Source organism: Mytilus edulis, chromosome 8, assembly GCF_963676685.1.
Source record: "Mytilus edulis chromosome 8, xbMytEdul2.2, whole genome shotgun sequence".
NCBI classification, from domain to species: Eukaryota; Metazoa; Mollusca; class Bivalvia; order Mytilida; family Mytilidae; genus Mytilus; species Mytilus edulis.
Genome location: NC_092351.1, coordinates 20,210,187 through 20,233,529, shown reverse-complemented (window position 1 = coordinate 20,233,529; position 23,343 = coordinate 20,210,187). Strand labels below are relative to the sequence as shown.

The window sequence follows — 23,343 nt, the reverse complement described above, 5'->3', positions numbered from 1 at the left end:
GGTTTGCATCTTAATTATGCCAATTTTTGAAAGAGAATTCATTTTTTAGTACTTTGTTCTCTCTATCTGTTTAAAAAAAACAGACTTTATCAAGAATCCACAAAATAGTTTTTTTTTTTCTTTTTTAGCTTTCAAATTTCAAACAATGTATGAATCACAAATAAATTATCAGTTGTCGAATAACCCTTTCTAAAACCACATTGGTTTTCGTTTAAAATCATAAATTCTTCAGAGAAAAGATTTAGTCGCCCACATAAAATTGTGGTAACAAGTTTCCCATACAACTAAAAATGGTAATTGGTCTAAAAATGTTGGGGTCCAACTTACTACCTTTATTTTTATAAACAGGCTTAATGGAACCAATTAATTATTAGCCAACTGCATGTCAGGAATAATACCAGTGCGAAATATAACATTAAATAATCATCGGAAGTTTTCGTATAATTCTATGAATAAGCTAGCTGTAGACTTGACATATTCATTTATTATACGGTCATCCCCAAATGCTTTATCATTTTTCAAGTTTTTAATGCCCTTATGAATTCCGTCTCCATATGCTAAATTATGGTTCTGGGCAAACTTTCATAGTTGCTCTAAACATAGATAAAACAAGTTAAATACCACAATAGTAGAGGAGCAGTATGTTTTCTGGTCTGTCCCGCTTCTGGTTAAAGTTTTTAGTCTAGGTAGTTTCAATACTTGATAGGAGGTAAGGGCCGATTTTGACCTCAAATTAGAGGTTCATATGACAAACGATTTTGGACACTTTTTAAACATGTAAGTGTCAATTTCAGTTAATTCAATTAGTTTATGTAAAAGATTTTAACTCATTTACGCATTAAAAACGCTCCGATTCAAGCTTATATATGAAAAATCTATCAAATATGCCAAAAATGTCACTTTTCAGATGTTTTTTTGTCAAAAATGAATGCGTGTTCATCCTCAACCTTTATATATGTTATGTATTATCATCAAATACAACTTACATTTCAATATTAAGAATGAAAACAAATGCGGCCACTTTCATTTAAGGTTCATGTGGACCCTATGGCTAAAATGGCCGTATTTTCACCTCAAAATTTACTCTGAGTACAGGCAAACCTGTGCTTCTGGAAAAGTTTTAAGGCATATCATGCCCTAGATAAATAGAATTCAAATGCATTGTATGATTAAGAAAATTCATCACTTCACTGGAATTTGCCGTACACTTTTTTTCGTCCCTGCAGAAGATGATAAAATTAAGCTAAGCTTTATTACAACTGTCATATAAACTTAACATTAACCAAGATAACTAAACAGACCAATGAACCTTGAAAATGAGGTCAAGGTCAGATGAACCATGCCAGGCAGACATGTACAGCTAACAATGCTTCTATACAACATATAAAATTGACCTATTACTTATAGTTCAAGAAAAATAGACCAAAACACAAAAACTTAACACTGTGCAATGAACCGTGAAAATGAGGTCACAGTCAAATAAAACCTGCGCGACCGACATAAAGATCATAAAATATTTCCATACACTAAATATAGTTTACCTATGGCATATAGTATTAGATAAAAAGACCAAAACTCAAAAACTTAACTTTGACCACTAAATCATGAAAATGAGGTCAAGGTCACATGACATCTGCCCGCTAGACATGTACACCTTACAATCATTCCATACATCAAATATAGTAGACCTATTGCATATGGTTCGAGAAAAACAGACCAAAACACAAAAATTTAACTATAACCACTGAACCATGAAAATGATGTCAAGGTCAGATGACACCTGCCAGTTGGACATGTACACCTTACAGTCCTTCCATACACCGACTATACTAGCCCTATTGCTTATAGTATCTGAGATATGGACTTGACCACCAAAACTTAACCTTGTTCACTGATCCATGAAATGAGGTCGAGGTCAAGTGAAAACTGTCTGACAGACATGAGGACCTTGCAAGGTACGCACATATCAAATATAGTTATCCTGTTACTTATAATAAGAGAGAATTCAACATTACAAAAAAATTGAACTTTTTTTTCAAGTGGTCACTTAACCATGAAAATGAGGTCAAGGACATTGGACATGTGACTGACAGAAACTTCGTAACATGAAGCATCTATATACAAAGTATGAAGCATCCAGGTCTTCCACCTTCTAAAATATAAAGCTTTTTAAGAAGTGAGCTAACGCCGCCGCCGCCGGATCACTATCCTTATGTCGAGCTTTCTGCAACAAAAGTTGCAGGCTCGACAAAAACGAGAAATATATTTAGTAACTAATATGTCTCTTCTAAAATATATCCTATAATTACTTATTGAAGTGGGCATATATTTATAAATTATAAAAGATTTAGATCAATGAGACGGCAACTCAACCAACACAAGTGACCAAATGACATCTAGTGAGAAACATACAGTTTACAACAATTCAATGTCAAATTCTTAATCTTCCTGGTATAAAATTTGGAATTAATCAAACAGAAAATTATCATTACAAAATGTTGATTTGACAGTATTGATTAAAGTCTCAAGCGTCTATTGAAATTCCGGCGACAAAATAGACCAGAAATGTACTAATTTCTTGTTGTTCTACTCTGAGATTACTATAAAACTATCTGGGTACTAGAGAAGTGTTTGGGAGATGAAAATCATAGTCACACTTGTGATTACTGAAATTTTATGCTCCCAGAGTCAAACACCTCTAGATAAAGGAAGTATAAAGTTTGGTGAACAAATTATTTAATTTTGCTCTTTATAGTAAATTTTAAACAATTTTCGTAACTTAGGTAAATATTTGTAAACTTTTACAAAATATTTTCCTTTAAAACTCACGGGTAGTAAGGTCGTCATATCGAGGAGCGTTTAGTACAGTGATTTTGTCATAGTTTGGATAAGTTTGACATGACGGTGTTAAGTCTTTTTGATGACAATCAATGCCAAAATGTAAACATTGGGATATTTTGTAAACGGAACTTCTCATCACTAATTCAAGCTGGTAAGTACCTTTGTATAAAGTAAATATCATAGTACATCACAAGTGGTATCTAATGGTTAATGATTTAATGCAGAACAAAGCTTGCGTATGTCAAAATTTAAAACTTGCTAATTGGTTTATCGTGCATAAAAAAAGTTATTTTCTTACAGTCTGTTACATCACATATATCTTCGTGATATAACACTGCAGTCAATTATTCTGAAAAATACCTACTTTTGCAATCAATTCAAAATTACTGAAATATCTGTGTCATGGTTTGGTTCATTAGTGTCATGGTTAAGTTCATGTTCGACATGGTTCAGTTATGTAATTCTTCTCGTGTATAATGAAGAGTTACTATCAAAATTAACATAAATCGTTCCATTTGAAACATAGAAGGACATAAAAACGCACAAACAATGTAGTAATATGTTATAAGTAGATGCAGTATGATTGCCAATGAGATAACTATCCACCTGAGATCAAATGACGTAGATGTTAGCAGCTATTTGTCATCAAGAGGCCTTCAACATTCAACAATGAGCAAAACCATATTTCTTAGCATGATATAAAAGGCTGCGACAAAATTCAATGTATAGGAATTCCAATTAGAAAATCATCAGCTAATTTCTGTCCAAAATAAATAGCAAAATATGATACACAGTTACATACGATATTCACGGAATTACAGACACTTAACTTGAGACAGTATATACAAAATATTGCGGAGTAAAACATGTTTGCGGGTTCCCCAATCTCTTCTTCGCCTTAACCATGCCACACATGTAAACTCACCAGATCGGGTTTAAACAAGAAAATCAAGTAACAGAAACACTAAAGACACAAATAAATAACGACATATATTTAACACTGTACTTTCATTGAATAGCATAATATTATATGAAACAATATTGAGAGGATCCTATTTTTCAATATTTGTTTTTTAATCTTTAAATCTTTTATTTCCTAAATCATATTATAAACTTGAATCCAAAAGAACTAATTTAACAATACTACGTTTATTTATTTCAGAAGCCATGCAAAGTTTGACCAACCCCGAAGATCTACTGCTAAACGTAAATATTGCAATCGTGAACCCATATGATGGATTTGCACATGGTGCTCAAAGACTTCGTCAGTACTATAGGAAAGATGAAGAAAAAAATCCATCCCCATAAAAGAGCATGTTAGGATATCTAAAAATGTCCTTATCTTGAAAATGAGACAAAATTTATATCATTTAAACTTTATGAATGCTAGAAATGAATCAAAAATCAAATTTTAAATTTATTAAATACTATTTTGTTTAACATATTTTACTGTGTCTGGTGAATGATCGAACCAAACGGAAGGACTTTCCACACATACATTTATGCTCTTTCTGCTCGTGTATCCCACTATGGTGCTGGTTTAGTGAACGCTTGCTGTTAAACACAGCATTACATTCCATACAGATGTAGGACTTATTCCCTTGACATTCTTTGACATGTCTTGCCATTGATTGTCTATAAGCGAAAGCCTTGCTGCATACGGTACATTTAAACTGTTTGTAATTTAAATGTTTACTGTTGCGATGACTTTCAAAATGTGCGTTATCGTTAAACCGTTGATGGCAAATATCACACTCTATTGGGCGTGAACTAGCAGGGTCTCTTAAATGACGACTTAGGCCGATTCTTGAAGTATATTTTTTGCCGCAAACATCGAATGTGTGCGAATTTCAAACGCGCAATTTTACACCAGTACTCAAAACCCTCCTTCCTTGATTGGATGCATTTTACATAGACAAATAAAATCGTATGATATAATCAAAATGTATTTCCCACGTCATCTTACATTTGATATTACCTAGTAAATTGAAAATCAAATAAGCAAAAAATGATAAACGGCAAATATAGATAGCATAAAATATCATTGAATGTTCTTAGAAGTTCAAATGAAGTGTACTTGTGATATATATCAACAAACTTACCATCTGTTTCATCTTCGTCCATCTTGTAATGCGTTCTATCCTATTACAAACGATGATTTCTTGTCTAGCCAGGTCAATTAAGGTCGTACACAGTTTAAATGTACATGTAGCAGACAATATAACACGTGTTTCTTTGCATTTCAATCCTTTTTTCAATCACATTTAATAATATACCACCTCATACTTAAAACTAGATAGCAGGAGGGTTTTTTTCAGATATTAGTATAGAAACTGTATTACATAAAAAGTAAAATATTTGAAATAATTCAATGATACTATACACGATGCATTTATACAATATTACAAAGATGTTTATTGATTCCTAATAATAATTGATAAACTTGAACATTATACCGGCTTAAATCCAAAATTGGTGTTGTGATCTTTCATATATTTAAATTTGAACTTTGAAAGTACTTTTTATTGTAATTTCACCTATTATAGTTTTAAAACCAATAAGTTTTAAAACTGTTGTCCATGTCACGCGTAACTATTCGGTTTCGTTAATGGTTGAAGACTTATGATGTCCTCTTAATATACTTTGGTTAGTTTTGTAGTTGGGTTACTGTATCATGGACCTATAACCCCACATCTCCTTTTATTCATCATAAACTAGTTCAAAATTTGCAATAAAGAAAAACCAACAAATGAATAGTTTTCTAGAAAATGAAAAACAGGAGTTACTTTTTGACTGGCTGCCACTTTTGAATAGAAGTCTTTAGCTATTTGGCTAGTGATGCCGCTCATGATATCCCCGGCAGAGTCAAGCATGACTTTGGACATATAGACAAAAGATTATATGTGAAACAGAAGCAACGCTTTGTCTTTTTTTTTTTGTAAAATTATATCGAAAGCTTGTTTAAAAGAGCAGTGACTTTTAAATTTATATTGTAGAAAACTTACGAAAAGTAACATGACATGTTTAACATACGCTTTGACGATTGCACCCACTAAATTTGGTTAAACAGGCTTTTTTTCTTCTCCGGCAGTTAATATATAGTGTGACTTAGTTCAATAACAGGCGCTATCAATCAACTTTTCAGTATTAAAGTGAAACACATATATATTTATTTCGATCTAAACCATGACAATCTTGACCAAAACCATGACGAATTTCTAGACTCTGAACCGAACCATGTCAATCGCTTAACCAAACCATAGCAATTCCGATATCTTGCTTATTCTGCGTTAATTTCGTGAAACAACAATTCCAATATAGATCGTTTGACCTCCAATACAGATTCAAGCATCTTATTTGCTTTTTATCTGCTCGTGTGAATAGAACTGAGGCAATAGTTTAGGAAAGCAACATAAATTAACCATGTCAAACTTATCCAAATTATGACAAAATCACTGTACTAAACGCTCCTCGATATGACGACCTTACTACCCGTGAAACTACTCGGAGCAAAGTTCATTATAAATAGAGAAAATTGTAAACTGCAAGAATGTTCAGTAATGAAGATTGACAAACACACATCATCATCACCAAAACATAATTTTGTCTTATAATTCTATTCTCATCTATTATGAATGTCCTTTGTTATGTATGAACATAGACCAGGTGAGCGTCACAGGCATTTTAGAGCCTCTAGTTTTGTAGTGAAATGTTTGCATTATGGAATATGATGCATCTTTTTTTTGTTTAATGAGATGACCAGTGTGTTATTCTCGAGGATCACAGGATTGATATATGTGGCTTTCAGTTTCAATTTTTTTTATATAATAGTTATTAAAATTCATTGTTGTATTTATTTTAGAAAAATAAAGGATAAGGGGTATCTTCTTCTTCTTCTATATGTATATCCTTCCAGTTATGGAACACCTCCTCAACGGATATTATCCAGTTGGGGAGTTAATTAAAACTTAAATAGGTTGCACTATACGTTTTCCACAAATAAAGTGACAAATTGGTATTCACCAATGAGACTACTACCCAACACAAAAGTTTTAAGGTTGAAAAAAAACCACAGAGATAATTGGTGTGTGTTGATATTAGCATTGTGTATAAGTTTCATAACATTTGGTTGAGGCAAAATTTAAGTTAGAGAACGGAAACTAACCACTCAGCAATTTTTCAATTTGTGAAAGGGGCATAACTCTAAAATGGTAGACGGACGGACAAGGATAACATTTAATGCCCCCCCTTCCGGTACGACGGAGGCATACAAAATGTGGTTCATTGTAGTTTCTGGCTAAAAGTGTGTGGTATCTAATATACACCACATGAACGGCATTTTTCTATCCTCTGGTAAACCAATCAGAGGGCTGATATGGACTATGGTGTCTGTGGAGATACCCTCACACTTTTTCAATGGAAATTCAAACAAACTATGGTACATAATAATAACAAAACAACTTATAACGTTATATCAGAGTACGCCATAACACAGCCGCGGCGTTCCATGGAAATCCCTCCTTCATAATAAGCGTTATTCGCGATCTAGTATTCCATAAATTATCGGTCTATATAAATACCATTTTCACTGAATCTGCTATGAATTTCTGATGTAGAATGATAAATAAACAAATTCACGACTTTATAATAAAAAAAGAAATAATATACATATAATATGTACTCTTTTTATAAATTCATGATATAGATAAGAGATGCAAATGGGTTTTCATCGTGCCTATAGAGCCATCCAGGTTAAATAAAACTGCTACGCTGAGCGCAACTGGATACGCCCACAGAGGTCCAACCCTGAACAGTTGGGGCAAAAATAGACACAATATTCAAGATTTTTTGCTGTTGTGCCATGCAATGTGCTTTAATAGTAAACTAGAACACACCCGCGAAATCGCGGGGAAATAGAGCGTATGTAAACTGTAAAAAAAATATACTGACTGGAGAACTTCAGGAGAGGTATCAAAAGTCAAAGGTACTTAGGGACTGGGCACATTTTTCCAAATACCGATTTTAAAACCATCTGTTTTTCTGTACTCTATGAACATCCCCCTCCCCCAAGATAACCATTGAAATTTATAGTAAATTATAACAAATACAGTTATTCATAGTAAATGTATGTAAGTATACAGATCCGATGCATCGTGTAAAGAGAGTGCCACGCTATTTGCACGTTAAGAACTCTTGCAACAACTCTTTGAGGGGACCGTAGGTGGCCTGTTGCAAGGCAAAATTTCGGTCCCTATCCAATATACCCTCCTTTTCCAGTGGCAGTCCAAATTTCCCCGACCATCACCCCAGATGGCCTCTATCGTACCAACCTACCTATTGCATTTATTGTGAATTTGGTCTCGTCCTGAATATGCATGAAATATTTGCCACTGGACGTTAAGCAACCAACAATCAATCAATTAATGTAAGTATACAGAAATATATCCGTAATGACCGCCGTTGATAGTAAACCATAGGCGGATCCCAGGGGGGGGCGTGGGGGCCCTGACCCCCATCTCGTTGAAAAAAAAATTGTTGATTATATGGGGAATAACTGAAGCATGAGAGGAACGCCCCCCCCCCCCTTTTAGGCCAGTCAGCGCCCGCTCCCTTATGAAAAGTTCTGCTGATCCGCCACTGTAAACTAATAAATAGTAAATAGCAAATATTATTAATTTTCGTTTTCCTCCCAAAATAACCCAGACTGAAACACGTTAAGCAAGGATGATACATGCTAGAACTCAAAATGATAGCAGAAAGCAAATTTATATACTTTATTCATAGTCTTTGTATGTTCAAAGTACAGAAAAACACAAACCGGAAGTCTAATCTGACTTAAAGTTTTGTCCAATGACTGGAAAATATCCGGACGCATTCTGGTGTCAGACCACCAATTAAAAATCTCTATCTGTTCAACCAAATTTTGCAATTTTCACAGCTTTCTAAATATTTTACCTTAAGTTTAACTTCAAGGAAACCAGGTATATCCTGAATTGTACATGTATCACCTTCCTACATGCCAATTTTCAACCAATGTTTAAAGTCTTGTAACAAATTTCTGATTTTGAAAAGACAGGTACTACCAAAATAACTCCCGGTTTTCTGGAAATCTTAAATTAGTGTACTATGTAGCGTATTAATCCTGAATTTTTAATGCAAACTCATAGACAAGTGAATTTTGGCTCAAAATGGTCTAAATATATTTCCCTTTCACCAAAAGTTTCATTTCTGCAAATTTGTTGGTTAGTTTAAGTAAACAATGACATCAAAAGCACTATTCTAAATATCTAAATTGGAGGGAGTAATTGGTGGTCTGACACCTTCTTTTTCGTTTTTATCCCAAAATAACCCAAACTGAATGATCATAAAAATGGATGACAAATGCGACTATACATGTTACCTATAGGACACAGAGGCATGATGATTAATTAATTGTGGAAGGAGGAGAAGCGACACACAAAATGAGTCTTCTCGTTTAATAGTATAGATCTGTTGTCAGACTATAAACAAACAAAGTTTCATGAGTATTGCTGAAAGCATTTTTAAGTATTTGTCCGAAAACTGGAAAATCCCTTCTTTATGATGAATAAAACCCCATAACTTAGAAATGTAAAATCTAAAATTCATAAAACATCAGTAGATATAGTAAAGTTTCATGAGAACTTCTGTATAATCATTTTTGAGTTATTGCCCTTAAACTGGAAAATCCCCCCTTTTTCAACGACTAAAACCCACAACTCGGAAATGTAAAAAATAAATTTAATCAATCAAGTCAGAATCAATCATATTATGTACTTTGTTTAACCTATTTTTAATTTACTTTACATTATGTTTGAAAATTATATTATAATTATTCTGCTCATTTTGGGCGCCTTCGGGATTGGCAAATAAAATATTTGTTTGTTTGTTTGTTTATAAGGGAGCTACCATTTGATTTTTATGGGGGGGGGGGGGGGGGGGGGGGGCTAGGAGGAAAAATTTTGTCCTGCATTTTTTTTAGCTGTAATCTCTGCCCTGCCTTTTTATTTTTCACTCTGTTCGGTCCTGCCTTTTTTTTTTTAGTTTATCCTGACCTTTTTTTACCTAAATTGTAGTCCTGACTTTTTTTTGGCAAGTGTCTCATCCTGCCTTTTTTTTTTACTGAAAACTCCTGTCCTGCCTATTTTTTTCAAATTTCATCCTAGCCCCCCGCCCCATAAAAATTAAATGGTAGCTCCCTAAACTGCAATTCATCAAAGTTTCATAAGAACTGCTGAAAGCATTTTTTGAGTTATTGCCTGAAAACTGGGAAATGTCCCTTTTGGTTATGAATAAAACCCTGCAACGCGAAAACATATAATTTAAAAATTATAAAAAAACGAAAGGGAGCTCACGTCAATAGATATAAACAATTAACCAAAGTTTTATGCAAATTGGTTAAAGCCTTTTTGAGTTAATGTCCAACATGTTGACGATGGACAAAAGTTTACCATAATACGTCCCGTAAACAGGCGTATACAAATTCCTTATCAGAAATGAACGCACTTACAGTAATAATTAATTCACGCACTTATAGCTTTAAAGGGATCGGATTCAGAAATCAATATGGATTCTTCTGCTTTACACTTTTATTTAACTTTATCCGGTTATACATTAAAAAGTTACATTCTAATGACATTGTGTTCAAAAATACTTTCAAATCATTTATTTTGTGTTTTCAAAACGTACAAACAAACACAGCCCATCCCTCTCCGCCTCGTATACATACTCGCATGCGACAGTGAAACTGAACTAGTGGTAACTGGATTCGCACTTTAAATCAGACTAGTACACTGCTTTATGAATTATGGCCGTGTTGTTTATTTGTACTACGGTATTATTAAACCGTCCAAAAAGGTTTCAAATTTCAACATTTTTTACTTTTGGTCTGAAAAAGAAAAGAAAAAAAATCATATGATTGTTTATTCAATCTAGCAGCAGTCACTTTTAAGGAATCATTTAGACACGCTTGATTTTTACTGCTGAGAAGATAAGTGCACAAATGTAATGATAGTTTCAAATAAATATGCGCCTAAGAATCCCCAAAAGAAATAGAAATCCATGACGGATAAAATTTCTTCGGATTTCATCTTGTATGGTGTATCATCATTTTTCACTTTTATCCCAGCTACGAAGATGAAAATCTTCCAAAAACGCTTGGAAATGTTTAACTCTTTCGATTTAGCTGCCAGTTTATACTGATATACACTCAGTAAAACAATTATAGTGCCAGATACAATTTCCACTGTAAGGTATATACTGATAACTGGTATTGAATCCGTTCTTACTGAAAATTCTGTTCCAAAAAGGGTGAGATAGACTACATATGTAAGCCATGCGGTCACGGTAAAGGCGATTCTATCGCCGCCGACAGGTACAACGAATGTAAATTTATTCAAGAGTGCTAATAAGACTATAGGAACAATCATATTTAAGACGTAAAATGCAGGCTTTCTCTGAAAGATTAAACCAATTACAACTTCGTGCGGTGCGGATTTCTTTTTAATGTTTTCAGATGCAATCGCAGTTATATCCCAAATACCATGCCGGTCAAATCCGTCTCTAAGAAGAGTTGGGCCGAAATCACGATAGAGCCGTACGTCATCTGTATGTATACTCCAAACTATAAATTTGAATAGGCAATTCTGAGTATCATACGGGTAGTAGGTAAAATCTAGGGTACAGGTAGTTTCAAACAACTGATATTGTAACCAATGAACAGTTCCGTTGTAGAATATTTGGGCTAACATATCTTCTGAACCGAGCGGTGTTAAATCTTCAATCGCATTTTCGAGAAATAAATGAGGTCTCCATATCAAATTCATCGGAACAAAAATTTGTCGAATTCCTCCATAATCTTCAGGTGACCATGTCAGTAGTTCATCTGTCCAGTGAATATCGACATATCCCGTAGTAACAAGTTTACCATCGGCTTCGTTTAGCTGTACAAAAGCAATAAGAGACAAGGACATATTGACATCGACAGGTTTGCTTTGGTCCAGTCTCGGTCTAATTGTTGCATCGTAAGCTTGTACTGTGAATATATTACTCCTTAAAGTCTTTGTATCGTTCAATGTTTTGAGAATATAAACTGCTGACAAAAAATGAAGCAAATAACAAGAAATAACATTATTTTGTGCATCTTTCACCTTATGTGGATGTTGTGAAAGAGTAAATATTGAACATTAACTTTTATCCGTTTGTTTTACATGTATCATATCCTCGTTCAACTATTATATGAAAATCGGTTCCGTTTTCTTAATATACGCAATTTGAAAAAAAAAATCTAAGCTCAATTAAGCTAAAATTCCTGTTTTACCAGAATTTATTATACTACGACAAGTTTATTGTTGGGATTAAGGCCCGGACATGCCGGCCAAAAATGTCTATTAAAGGGAGGGTTTTCGGCAGTCAACTATTCTATAGTAGTCTCAATCCACCCATGCTGCATGTTTTTCTCACTAAATCTGAGACCGGTTTGACCGTTTCGCTGGTATATTAGTTTGATAGCGCAAATGTTTCTTCTTTTTCCTTGCTAAGGACTGGATTCTTTAAAAGAATGTTATCGTCCACTAGGCATGTAGGCGGAGAATGAGACAGTAAATCTCTTGTAACTATTTACAAATAAACGTTCCGAATATATACAATTTAAAACTATGTACACTTGGCTGCTGTCTATGGTGTTGTTTTCTGAGGTGCACTGGTGTTGGCTAGTGCACTCTGGAACCCCTATATTGTCAGAACTTCAGTTGTAGCTGTTGGAAAGTGGTTCCACTCTTGTATAGTCCGTGGAAAGTATGAGTACTTATTTACTCTCTGGTTTGCTGGTGGTTGATATATAGGCGCTGTTTGCCTCTAGTATGCCGATCGTTTGGACGCACGAACTGGCATCAATGTCCACTACCTCATGAAGTGTATCTTGTAAAGCATGACTAGTCGATGGTTAATTCGTCTGTTAGCTATTGGTTCCCATCCTATTGTCTTAACCATAGTTGTAACACAGGTGTTTTATCAGTTTAGTTTGTTTGGCGGTCCTCCTTTGCACTTGTTCTAAGCGGTTTATGTCCTCAGTGGTATGAGGGTCCATGCCGAACTTGCATATTAAAGTGTGGGTCTGACCAGATATAGGCTGCATTTCGTACTGACATTCTTGCTGCATTCTCGAAGGTTACGCCTAAGGAATCCAATGATTTGGAAGCTTTTTTGACAGTCACGTCAATATGATGTTTCCATTGTAGGTCCTCACTGAAATTTACTTCTAGCTATTTGATGGTTGGTACAGTTTCGAGAGTGTGGTCATGTAATTTATAGTATGTCTCTTTTTTTGATTTACGGCATGTTTGTGCTAATGCGGATGACGGTGCATTTTTCTGGGTGGAATTTCATCTGCCATTTGGTTTTCCAGTCTTCTAGTGCTGAAAGGTCCTGTTGTAGTTTGGCTTCGTCTGGGAATTCTTGATATGGTAGAATAGGAGGCAGTCGTCAGCGAATAGTTTGACAGTTGAATGTTGAACCGTTTCTGGTAAGTCGTTAATATATACTAGGAAGAGTAAGGGTCCTAACACAGTCCCTCTGAAAGTACGTCTCCCAGTGATTACTTACAGCTCTCAACTACCACCTGTTGTTTCCTGTTTTCTAAGAAAGATTTTATATATTTTATTTATTTCAGGTTTTCGTCTCTAATGCCATAGTCGTTCAGTTTGTTGAGTAATCTGCAGCGTGGGACTTTGTCAAATGCCTTTGCAAAATCGAGTTAGATTACGTCCACTTGATCTTTCCCTGATTTCAGTTGTTTGGCAATTCCTTCTCAGTATTATTGAAATTAGTTGTGTCTCACAGGATCTACGAGCTCTGAATCCATGCTGACTGCATGTCTGTCAAGATGTTGTTTTCCAAAAATGTGCAATCTAATTAAAAACCGATCTCTCATCGCTCCCGTTATTTGATATGTCGCGTGGGAGCTTCCTCGCTCCCGTTTTCTGATATGTCGCGTGGGAGCTCAGAAAACGGAATCGACGAGAGATCGATTGTAAATTAGATTGAGGATTTTCTCTGAAGTTATTGCTGACAACATATCGGATTTACTTTATATGAGATTTTCTCGTCTCCTTTTGGGTGTTTGCTTTCAGTCTTTTGTAGTTTTTCCAGTCGCTTTGGTTATAAGTACGTTTAGCTTTGGAGTGAGCTCTTTGTTTTCTTCTCATTGCTCTTCTTGTCTGGGTGTTTATCCATGGATGTGTGCCTGTTCATTGTTTGTTTTGTTGATACATGCTTTTCGATAAGATGTTCCAGGATTGTATTTCTTGCCTTCCACGTAGCCTCCAATGTCGGGTCTTTCGATTGACAGAATTGTTCACCAAAGTTCTTAAGCAAAATTTTAACTGCTTTCATGTTAGCTTTTTTCCACAAGAAAATCTTTCTTAGTGTTGGCTTAACTCGATTTGGTTGTATATTTGTGTCGTACGGTACAGTACTATATCATGATCACTTTTTAGTCCAATAGGTGGAAGTGGCTTACAGCGCATCATAAAGGAAGGATGACTTGTAAGTAGTAGTTCTAGTGTGTTTTGGGGTCTTGTTGGGAATTTTGACATTTGTTCTAATACCATATCCTGTAAGATGTCGAAATATGTTTGGCCGACTCTAAGAGGCTATAATGTTGCGATCCTGAAATTGAGTTGCTTTCCCCATGAAATATTTGGAGCATTAAAATCTCCAATTATATGGATTATATTTTTATTGTTAGTTTTCAGGTCTGTGATTTCCATATAAGAGTTGGTTTGTTATGTAAAGGTCGTCAGTTCTCCCCAGTGGTCTATAAAGTACATAATCCTTGATAGCAATCAGTGGCGGATCCAGAACTTTTCCTAAGGAGGGGGGGGGGGGGGCTCTGACTGACCTAAGGGGGCCCTCTCCGGTCATGCTTGTGATTCCCTATATAATCAACCAAATTTTTCCCACAAAAGGGGGGCCGCCCCCCCCCCCCCCTGGATCCGCCTATGGCAATAAGTACTTCCCATGGGGGTCTGTTTCTATCGTGCCTGTAAACTTGATAACCTAGGTCATTGCTGAAAAATTCGGTGTTTTTTTTTATACCATCAGAAACACTGTGTCCAAACCACATCGACACAAAATGTTTGGACTTGATGGTATTTAATATCCAGCACGGTGACAGAACATAATCGGATAGAGAAAAAGTTGATTTGTTTATTTATTTGTTATTTTTATGATACCGAAGAATGTGTTCACATATATTAATATTTTCTACAACTGTTCAACATTAACGGAGAAATAAGTAAAAATGCATGTCAAAATGACGAATTGAGTGAACCTTGCCTCAAATTTGTTTAATATCTCGTTAAGGTTTATGACCCCTTCTGTGGCCTGTGAATTATGAACTTTTCAAACTGCAATAGTATCAAAACAGCAAAGATAATAAATAATAGAGATGGGCCGATTCGTACATATACCAGGGGGAAACTTCGTGATAAGCATAATTATTTATAGTTTCTTTGCATTTAATAGTAAAAGCAAGGATTTGTATAGTATAGTATACTATACAAATCCTTGGTAAAAGGGAATATGGTGAAAATTAAATGAAGAATTTTGTAGAAAATCCACACTTTAATACAGAGATTTTTTGTTATAAACTTTGAAACATAGTTTACTCACTTGTTTTTTTTTTATGATCAGCTAGCCTTTATTGTTTTCAAAAAATCCTAAACACCCTTTAAATTCCAAAACACCTCGTGCTGAGTCACTAAAATCGAGCGCACCCTAGAAGGTGTACTTGAATTAGTCCATATTTATATTTATTTTAAGGTTTATGTACCCTTCTGTAGCCATTTTTGTTACGTACGAACTTTTCAAACTTCAATTGTATCAAAACTACAAATATAATGAATAATAGAGATAGGCCATTTTGTACACATTCCAAGGGGAAACTTGAGGCAAAGCATTATTTTTTTATGTTCCATTGCATTTAATAGAAAAAGAGGACTTTGTGGCAAATAAATCAAGATTTTAAAAAAAAAATCCACAGCCTTTATCCTTGTACTCTCATATTTGGCAATTTGATGACTGATAGATATAGGATTATTGCATGCAGTGCTAGCATTGATTTTCTTAAAACAAGTTTATAAATGTAGTTTCTGGTTAAGACAAGTATAAATATGGCCAAAATCAAGTACACCGTTTAGGGTGCGCTCGACTTTAGTGACTTAGCACGAGGTGTTTTGGAATTTACAGGTTTCTTAGAACTTTTTGTAAAAAATAAACACTAGCACATCATAGAAAATCAAGTGAGTAATTTATGTTTCAAATTTTATAACAAAAATCTCTGTATTAAAGGCTGTGGATTTTCTATAAAAATCTTGATTTATTTGCCACAAAGTCCTCTTTTACTATCAAATGCAATGAAACAGTAAAAAATAATGCTTTGCATCAATTTTCCCCTTGGAACATGTACTAAATGGCCTATCTCTATTATTTATTATATCTTTAGTTTTGATACAATTGAGGTTTGAAAAATTCGTACAAAAATGGCTACAGAAGCACTGGGGTAAAGCTGATGACCGTAACTGCATTCACGGTTATCCCAAGATGTCGGATGAAAAATTAGGTCAGTTTCTGTATTGTCTGATAAAGTGTTTCTATATCATTTTCTTTACAAATCATACATTGAAACGATGTAAATTTATAAAAGAATCACTCGGAAATCACTAATTACTTCTGAAAAATGTGCATGAAACGGGAAATTCGATTTGAAAAAATCGCCAAGATGACCGTAAATCACAATCGAGATGACCGTAACAGAATCAGCGATTCATAACAAGGCTGACCGTAACTGCTTTTAAGATGACCGTAATTTGTAAATGATGACCGTAACTTTTAAAGGATGACCCTCAATTCTAAGAAATATCCGTAATTATACAACTATCTTTTTGTATGAAATGATTGCCAAAAGACATGCAAATGAACAGGAAGGGAAAACATGCCACAAAAGCGCGATAAAATGACACCTTACAAGCATAATAAAAAAAAAATGGGGTGCACAGCCTTCAACTGCTCGACAAAAGATTTTTGTTTGTTTCTGGGATTCCTTTTAATGACATATAATAAATACACATTTTTAAAAATGCCAAAAAATTGCATGTACACCCATTGATATTATATCGTCTTTCATTTTGTCGTGCAAATAAAATAACAGAAACATTTTGAAAATATCATTCGAATAAACTAGTGAAGGTGAGCTCTAGCAAAGTAGATCCTTAAAATAGTATTGTACGAAAAGCGTATCACAAGGCGGAACGTTGTCAATTTGTATATATACAGAAATGTTATTCATACAGTCAGGATTCTACTTCTTCAAAATTATCTCCCCATTACGCCAGTTCATGCCCACAATCGTAGAAATGGAAGCCATTGTAGGGATGACGCTCTGCCAATTTTGCTCTTGAAAACTGATAAATTTAACCACATAGCACCATTACGATCGATCGTTATATGTCAGTTATACTTTAAAAGACAAATGTATCTACTAGCTAATGAGCATTAGTTAATGATCTTGTCTGCATTGATTCAACTTAAAAATATTGTCTGTTCGGATGTCAGATGGAATTTTTGAAAATTCTTAAGCATTTAAAATAATTCTAATTAAATATTTCGTGGAAGGGCAAACTAAACAGTGGTTGAAGATTATAAACCCTAGTTATCACACACAAGAAAATCATATTTTTTCGAAGATATCCATTTTCATCATCCAAATTAAGACTGTCGTCAAGTACTTTTAGAAAAAAATAGCTATTCGAACACACCTACTCTGTTTTTGTGATTCATTAGATAGGTATCTCACTTGACCCATATATTTCATCTTTTCGTACTGTCATTTTTTTACGTTATAAAGTCAACCTGTAGCTTTGATATATAATAATGATAGAATCTGAAGCGATATGCTATATAAAATACTCTTGCTTTGTACGTTTTAAAGACAAAATATACACCCCAAACATGCCCTAACATGAAAAGGTGCACTCGATTTTTCTCTTTTCGATACAATCGTTACCTGTTTTGGGGAATTTTTTCTTGTTTCACATAATGGAAGGGCAGACACGAAAATTTCTGAACTAAAAGATTGATATGTTCTCCGTCCGTGATAAAAAAAAATCGGAGGTTATGCATTTTTTACATCCAACTTTAGATACTATATATAAAAAAGAAGATGTGGTATTATTGCCAATGAGACAACTATCCAGAAAAGACCAAAATGACACAAACATTAACAACTATAGGTAACCGTAAGGCCTTCAACAATGAGCAAAGCCCATACTGCATAGTCAGCTATAAAAGTCCCCGATAAGAACCATGTCGTCGACTTTATATCGTCGACTTTATATCTTATTGTTTTGCTATGTAATAGATACATTGAAAACTTATGCAAATGGTGTTTTTAAAATAAGAAAATTGTCGTTTTATTTGTTTCTATTAACTTTTTAAAATTTTGTTACTATATCAAACATTACAGTTAACATTTATCGCTTTCTCGATATACACAGAGCTTCGATTCTTTTGTTCTATTTCAAAAGTGTTTCTGCCTGCATATATCAAGACAAATTAAGATTTTAATCTGCTTCATCTGGAACCATACACATGGGCTCGATTACCAAATATTCGTATGTATTATTAATGTTTTTAATGCTCCATTTATTGGCATTATGTTTTTCTGGTCTGTGCGTACGTTCGTCCGTTCGTCTGTTTGTCCGTTTGTCCAGCTTCAAGTTAAATAAAATTGAAACTTAGTACACATTTTCCCTATGGTATGATCTTTTTAATTCTAAAGCCAAATTACAGTTTTATCCCATTTTCATTGTCCACTAAACATAGAAAATGATAGTGTAGATGAGGCATCCGTGTACTAGGGACATATTCATGTTTCTTCAAATTTTCGTCGTATCGCTGTCAATTTGTGTTAAAATTTTAACGTCGATATCAATAAATATTTCATTGTTTACGAGAAAGATGCAATTTACTATCATTGTTATAAATCCTAAATATGGCCAATTATATTATAGTTCAAAACAAGAGGCTGTCACAACGACAGCAAACCGGATTTATTAATATTTATTTGTGTCCTGGCAATATCACAAGAACCATTACTGATGAATGGTGAAAGTGAAAATCGTCAATTTTAAATTTGACCTCCATTTTGTCATCAGTATCAACATCTTAAAATTTGAAAAGCTTAGATTGAATGGTTCATGAGTAAATGCAACAACGTGAATGGAAACGCCATTTCACAATCTTTCAAGAACCATAACTCCTGAACTGTAAAAGTCAAAATCGTCATTATTGAACTCGACCTCCATTTTGTCATCAGTAACAACATATTAAAATTTGGGAAGCTTAGGTAGAACAGTGCATGAGTAAATGCACGGACACGACTGGAAACTCCATTTTTCAATCTTTAAAGAACCATAACTCCTGAACGGTAAAAGTCAAAATCGCCATTATTGAACTTGACCTTCATTTAGTTGTTAGTAACAACATATTAAAATTTTAAAAGCTTTGGTTGAACGGTTCATGAGTTAATGCACGGACAACATTTGATTGCTGCCCGAACCCGCCCGCCCGCCCGCCGTACATCCCCAAATGAATAACCGACATTTTTGTATCCGCTAACCGAGCCCTTATTGAGATCGACAAACTCAACAAAAAAGCTTTGAATACAATACTTAGAATTGATGGTCATCCTATAAAAGTTACGTTCGTCCTATATAAATTACAGTCAGTCTTTACAAACTACGGTCATCCTTTACAAGTTACGGTCATCTTTTTACCAATCACGGTCATCCTTGTTTTATGTTACGGTCATCTTGAAAATATTTTGATTATGATTTACGGTCATCTTAACGATTTTTTCAAATCGAATTTCCCGTTTCATGCACATTTCTCGGAAGTAATTAGTGATTTTCGAGTGATTCTTTTATAAATTTACATCGTTTCAATGTATGATTTGTAAAGAAAATGATATAGAAACACTTTAACAGACAATACAGAAACTGACCTAATTTTTCATCCGACATCTTGGGATGACCGTGAATGCAGTTACGGTCATCAGCTTTACCCCAGTGAGAAGGGTACATAAACCTTAACCAATATATAAATTCATAAACCTGTTTAAAGGAAATCATCGCTAGCACTGCATGCAATAATCCTCTATCTATCAAGTACTGAATTACCAAATATGAGAGCACAAGGGGAATGGCTGTAGATTTTCTATAAAATTTCCATGTTTAGCATTGAAGAAATACAAGGGTACATAATCCTTAAATTGTTCATATTGTACGAGAAGAAAGGTATGAACAGAAAGATATTGACACGGAGATTACAAAACTAGCCACTTTGAGAACCTCAATACTTGTATATCTGTGAATGGAATGAAAGACTGAAATGGGTCATGTAAAAATGGAAGAGGCCGGTTTGGTCAATATTGTTTACGCCACAATCATCCGGTTTTGTCTATGTATATCAGTCCGTTTTGTTTGTTTTGAAACCAAAAATTTATGAAAAGCAACACCAACACGGATGTTAATAACATTGTCCATCGAATGAAATTCAACATAAATATGACCATATGATGACAGTTATTGTAAAAAAAAAAAAATCATTTGCGTTTTCAACAAAAAAAAATACTACATACACTATTATTTATACAAGAGTGTATGCACTGACATGTAGCGGCAGCTTGAATGTAATTTTGAATCTATTTTTAAGATCTGCAAGATAAATAATTTAATAAAAGTATCAGAGGAACATTACAATTGTTGATGGAAAAGGTATGGTAGAGTGATTTACTGCGTTACAGCTCATACAACTCCAAGGTGCTGATGAATTTGCATAATTAAAAGTAGTAGAGCTATTTTTTCTTATGTAAATTGCGCGGACCAGGAATATTTAAGATTGAATTTACCGCTCGATACAAGTACACAATTTGCCTCTATTTTCACGATCATTGTTCTGTTAATTTAAAGTTGCCACTAGGATTCGGTGTCCTAATTTATTATGTACTCTTTGTTGTCTACTCTTTGGTCGGGTTGTTGTCCAAGGTTCATCATAACCTTCTGGCTAAAATGGCCGCAATTACACCACAAATTTTACTCTGTGTACAGACATACCTATGCATCTGCAAAAGTTTTAAGGGATGGCAGGAACTAGACATATAAATTTTAAATGCATTTCGTGTTTCAGAAAATTACAAAACTTAACTAGATTTTGTTATTCAGTTTTTTTTTCCATTCCTGCAAAAGGTGCCAAAATAAACTAAAATGGCGGAAAGATAATTGATGTTGTGAGTATTATTGATTTAATGTACAACAGACATCTGCAAACAATAGGTATTTTAAACTGTGTAACGGAGTGGGCCGTATCAAATGAAACTCCGGTGTTTGTTTATTTTGCTATCTTCTGCAGACTGGAAAAAAACTGCACATCAAAATCCATGCAAGTTTTGATCAGTTTTAATGTTTTGAAACGTATACTACATAATTATAGCTTTTATATATCTAGCGATATTTTTCAACTCCTTATGATGAACCAGAACATATTTCCCCGTTTCAAATATCAAATATATTTTTATTGTTCATGTCACAAGTCAGCGAACCAGATTTGTCAACCATAACAACTGGATTAGTAAAACTTGTTTTTGCTTTTGCAACATCTTTTCAATCCACTACATTACAAATGCATGGAGACGATCAAGAAGTGCAGATTATTAAATGATGAATTCCATTATCCTTAGTTTTTGAGACGCATTAAATTAGTTCTGTATATATTCATCATTAGTTGACCGACATAACAAGCCTTTTGATTTTTTTTAACTTCAGATGTGTCCCATGTTTTTAATGTTCGTTTAAACATCATATTGATTGTTTGTTCTGTACATGATTAATCAGACCACTGGTTTCATTGTTTGAGTTGTTTTACATCATATTTCAAGGCCTTTGTAAGCTTACTTTATGGTATGTGTTTTCTTCGTGTCAAGTCTTAACTGCGACTTTACAAGTCATTTGGTCTCTGGTGATTGGTAGTCTCATCAACAATCATACATTTTAATTTAAATCTAACCTACACTAGGTAAATGACCTTCTGGACAAATTTGGTTAAAATTGATAGTGGTTTCATACTTATTTAAATGACAATGATGCCAAAAGATGGCTTACAGATTTCTTTTGTCAGGTAATATAAGCTATGCAGGGCTGCATAATGTTTTTTAAGTGCAAAGATTCTATAAAACCTTCAATCAAGACAATAGTGATAAAACTTGTGGATAAAAAAGGGGAATGTGTCCAAGTAAAGTTAGACTATGGAAAATAAAAATTCAGCATTTTTTCCATTCTTGAAGGATTACAACTTTAGAATGGTTATAGATATGCCACTGAAATTCAAACTTGATCTGTGTTTTGTAGTAATAAGCATTGTGTACAAGATTCATAACATTTGGTTGAGATAAATTTAAAATAGAGAACAAAACCAACTTTGGAACGTTTGGACATACAGACAGACAGGGGTAAAACTTAATGCGACCTCCACTACAGGGGGATGCCTCATTTCAAATTTTAGTCTTGTATTTAAACAGTAATTTGTAAACATTTTCACTACATATATGGGTCAGTGTTCTGCTTATCCTTTTGGAAGTTTAATACTGACGATTTAACGATTAGCCTTAAATGTTGAATTTAAAATACTATTGAAACGTACAAATCAGCGAACCAGTAGTTATTGTAAATCATGATAACTGGATTAGTAAAACTTGTTTTTGATTTTGGTTTTTCAATTTTTAAAAATTAATGTCCCTCAGAAGGGAGACAACTAAAATAGGGATCTCTAATTACAGGGTAAATTTCGGGAATTGGCAAATAGCCTATTGATCCTTAAAGATTTTGATAAAATTTTGTATGTATTTTGATTGATACTTCTAGACATGGTAAGCTAGAAGGTGTAACAGACACAATGTCAGGTTACAATAGTTCACACGAACATAAATGATAGACACCAAGAACAAAAATATTGTAAGGAAACTAAAATAATAAATATTAATATGTGATGCTGTTTACATGTATTCTGAATTTCAATACATTTCTACCTTTCTTTCATATTTTTTTTTATTTTCAGATTTTGTAAAACTATTTCTAAATGCATACAAAATCTAACAAAAATCACAAACATATTCCCGTTAATCTCAAATAACTGATTCATTCTCAATATTTGCTTTATGCTAACACAAAAACACCTTTAGAAAATCCGTATTAAAACAAGCCACCATATAACGACTACAGACCTGTATAATATCAGAACTTTGTTTGCCTTGAAATAAGCATATAAAAAGTTTTCAGCATTTCTTTCTATCTTAAGATCTCTAATGAAAGAATACCTCAAATTGTTTAGTGATTTTTTTTCCCAATTTTAAGCTAGTTATAAAAGAACTCC

The 23,343-nt window shown here is 33.9% G+C and overlaps 1 protein-coding gene across 1 annotated transcript; it reads right to left on the bottom strand.

Annotated features, from left to right (window-relative positions):
- Positions 1-10,755: 10,755 nt before the first annotated feature.
- LOC139485045 (acetylcholine receptor subunit delta-like) lies at positions 10,756-11,884 on the bottom strand. The gene has a single exon (XM_071269146.1). The coding sequence runs from the start codon at positions 11,829-11,831 to the stop codon at positions 10,836-10,838; it is 996 nt and encodes a 331-aa protein (XP_071125247.1). The 5' UTR covers positions 11,832-11,884; the 3' UTR covers positions 10,756-10,835.
- Between the last annotated feature and the right edge of the window lie 11,459 nt (positions 11,885-23,343).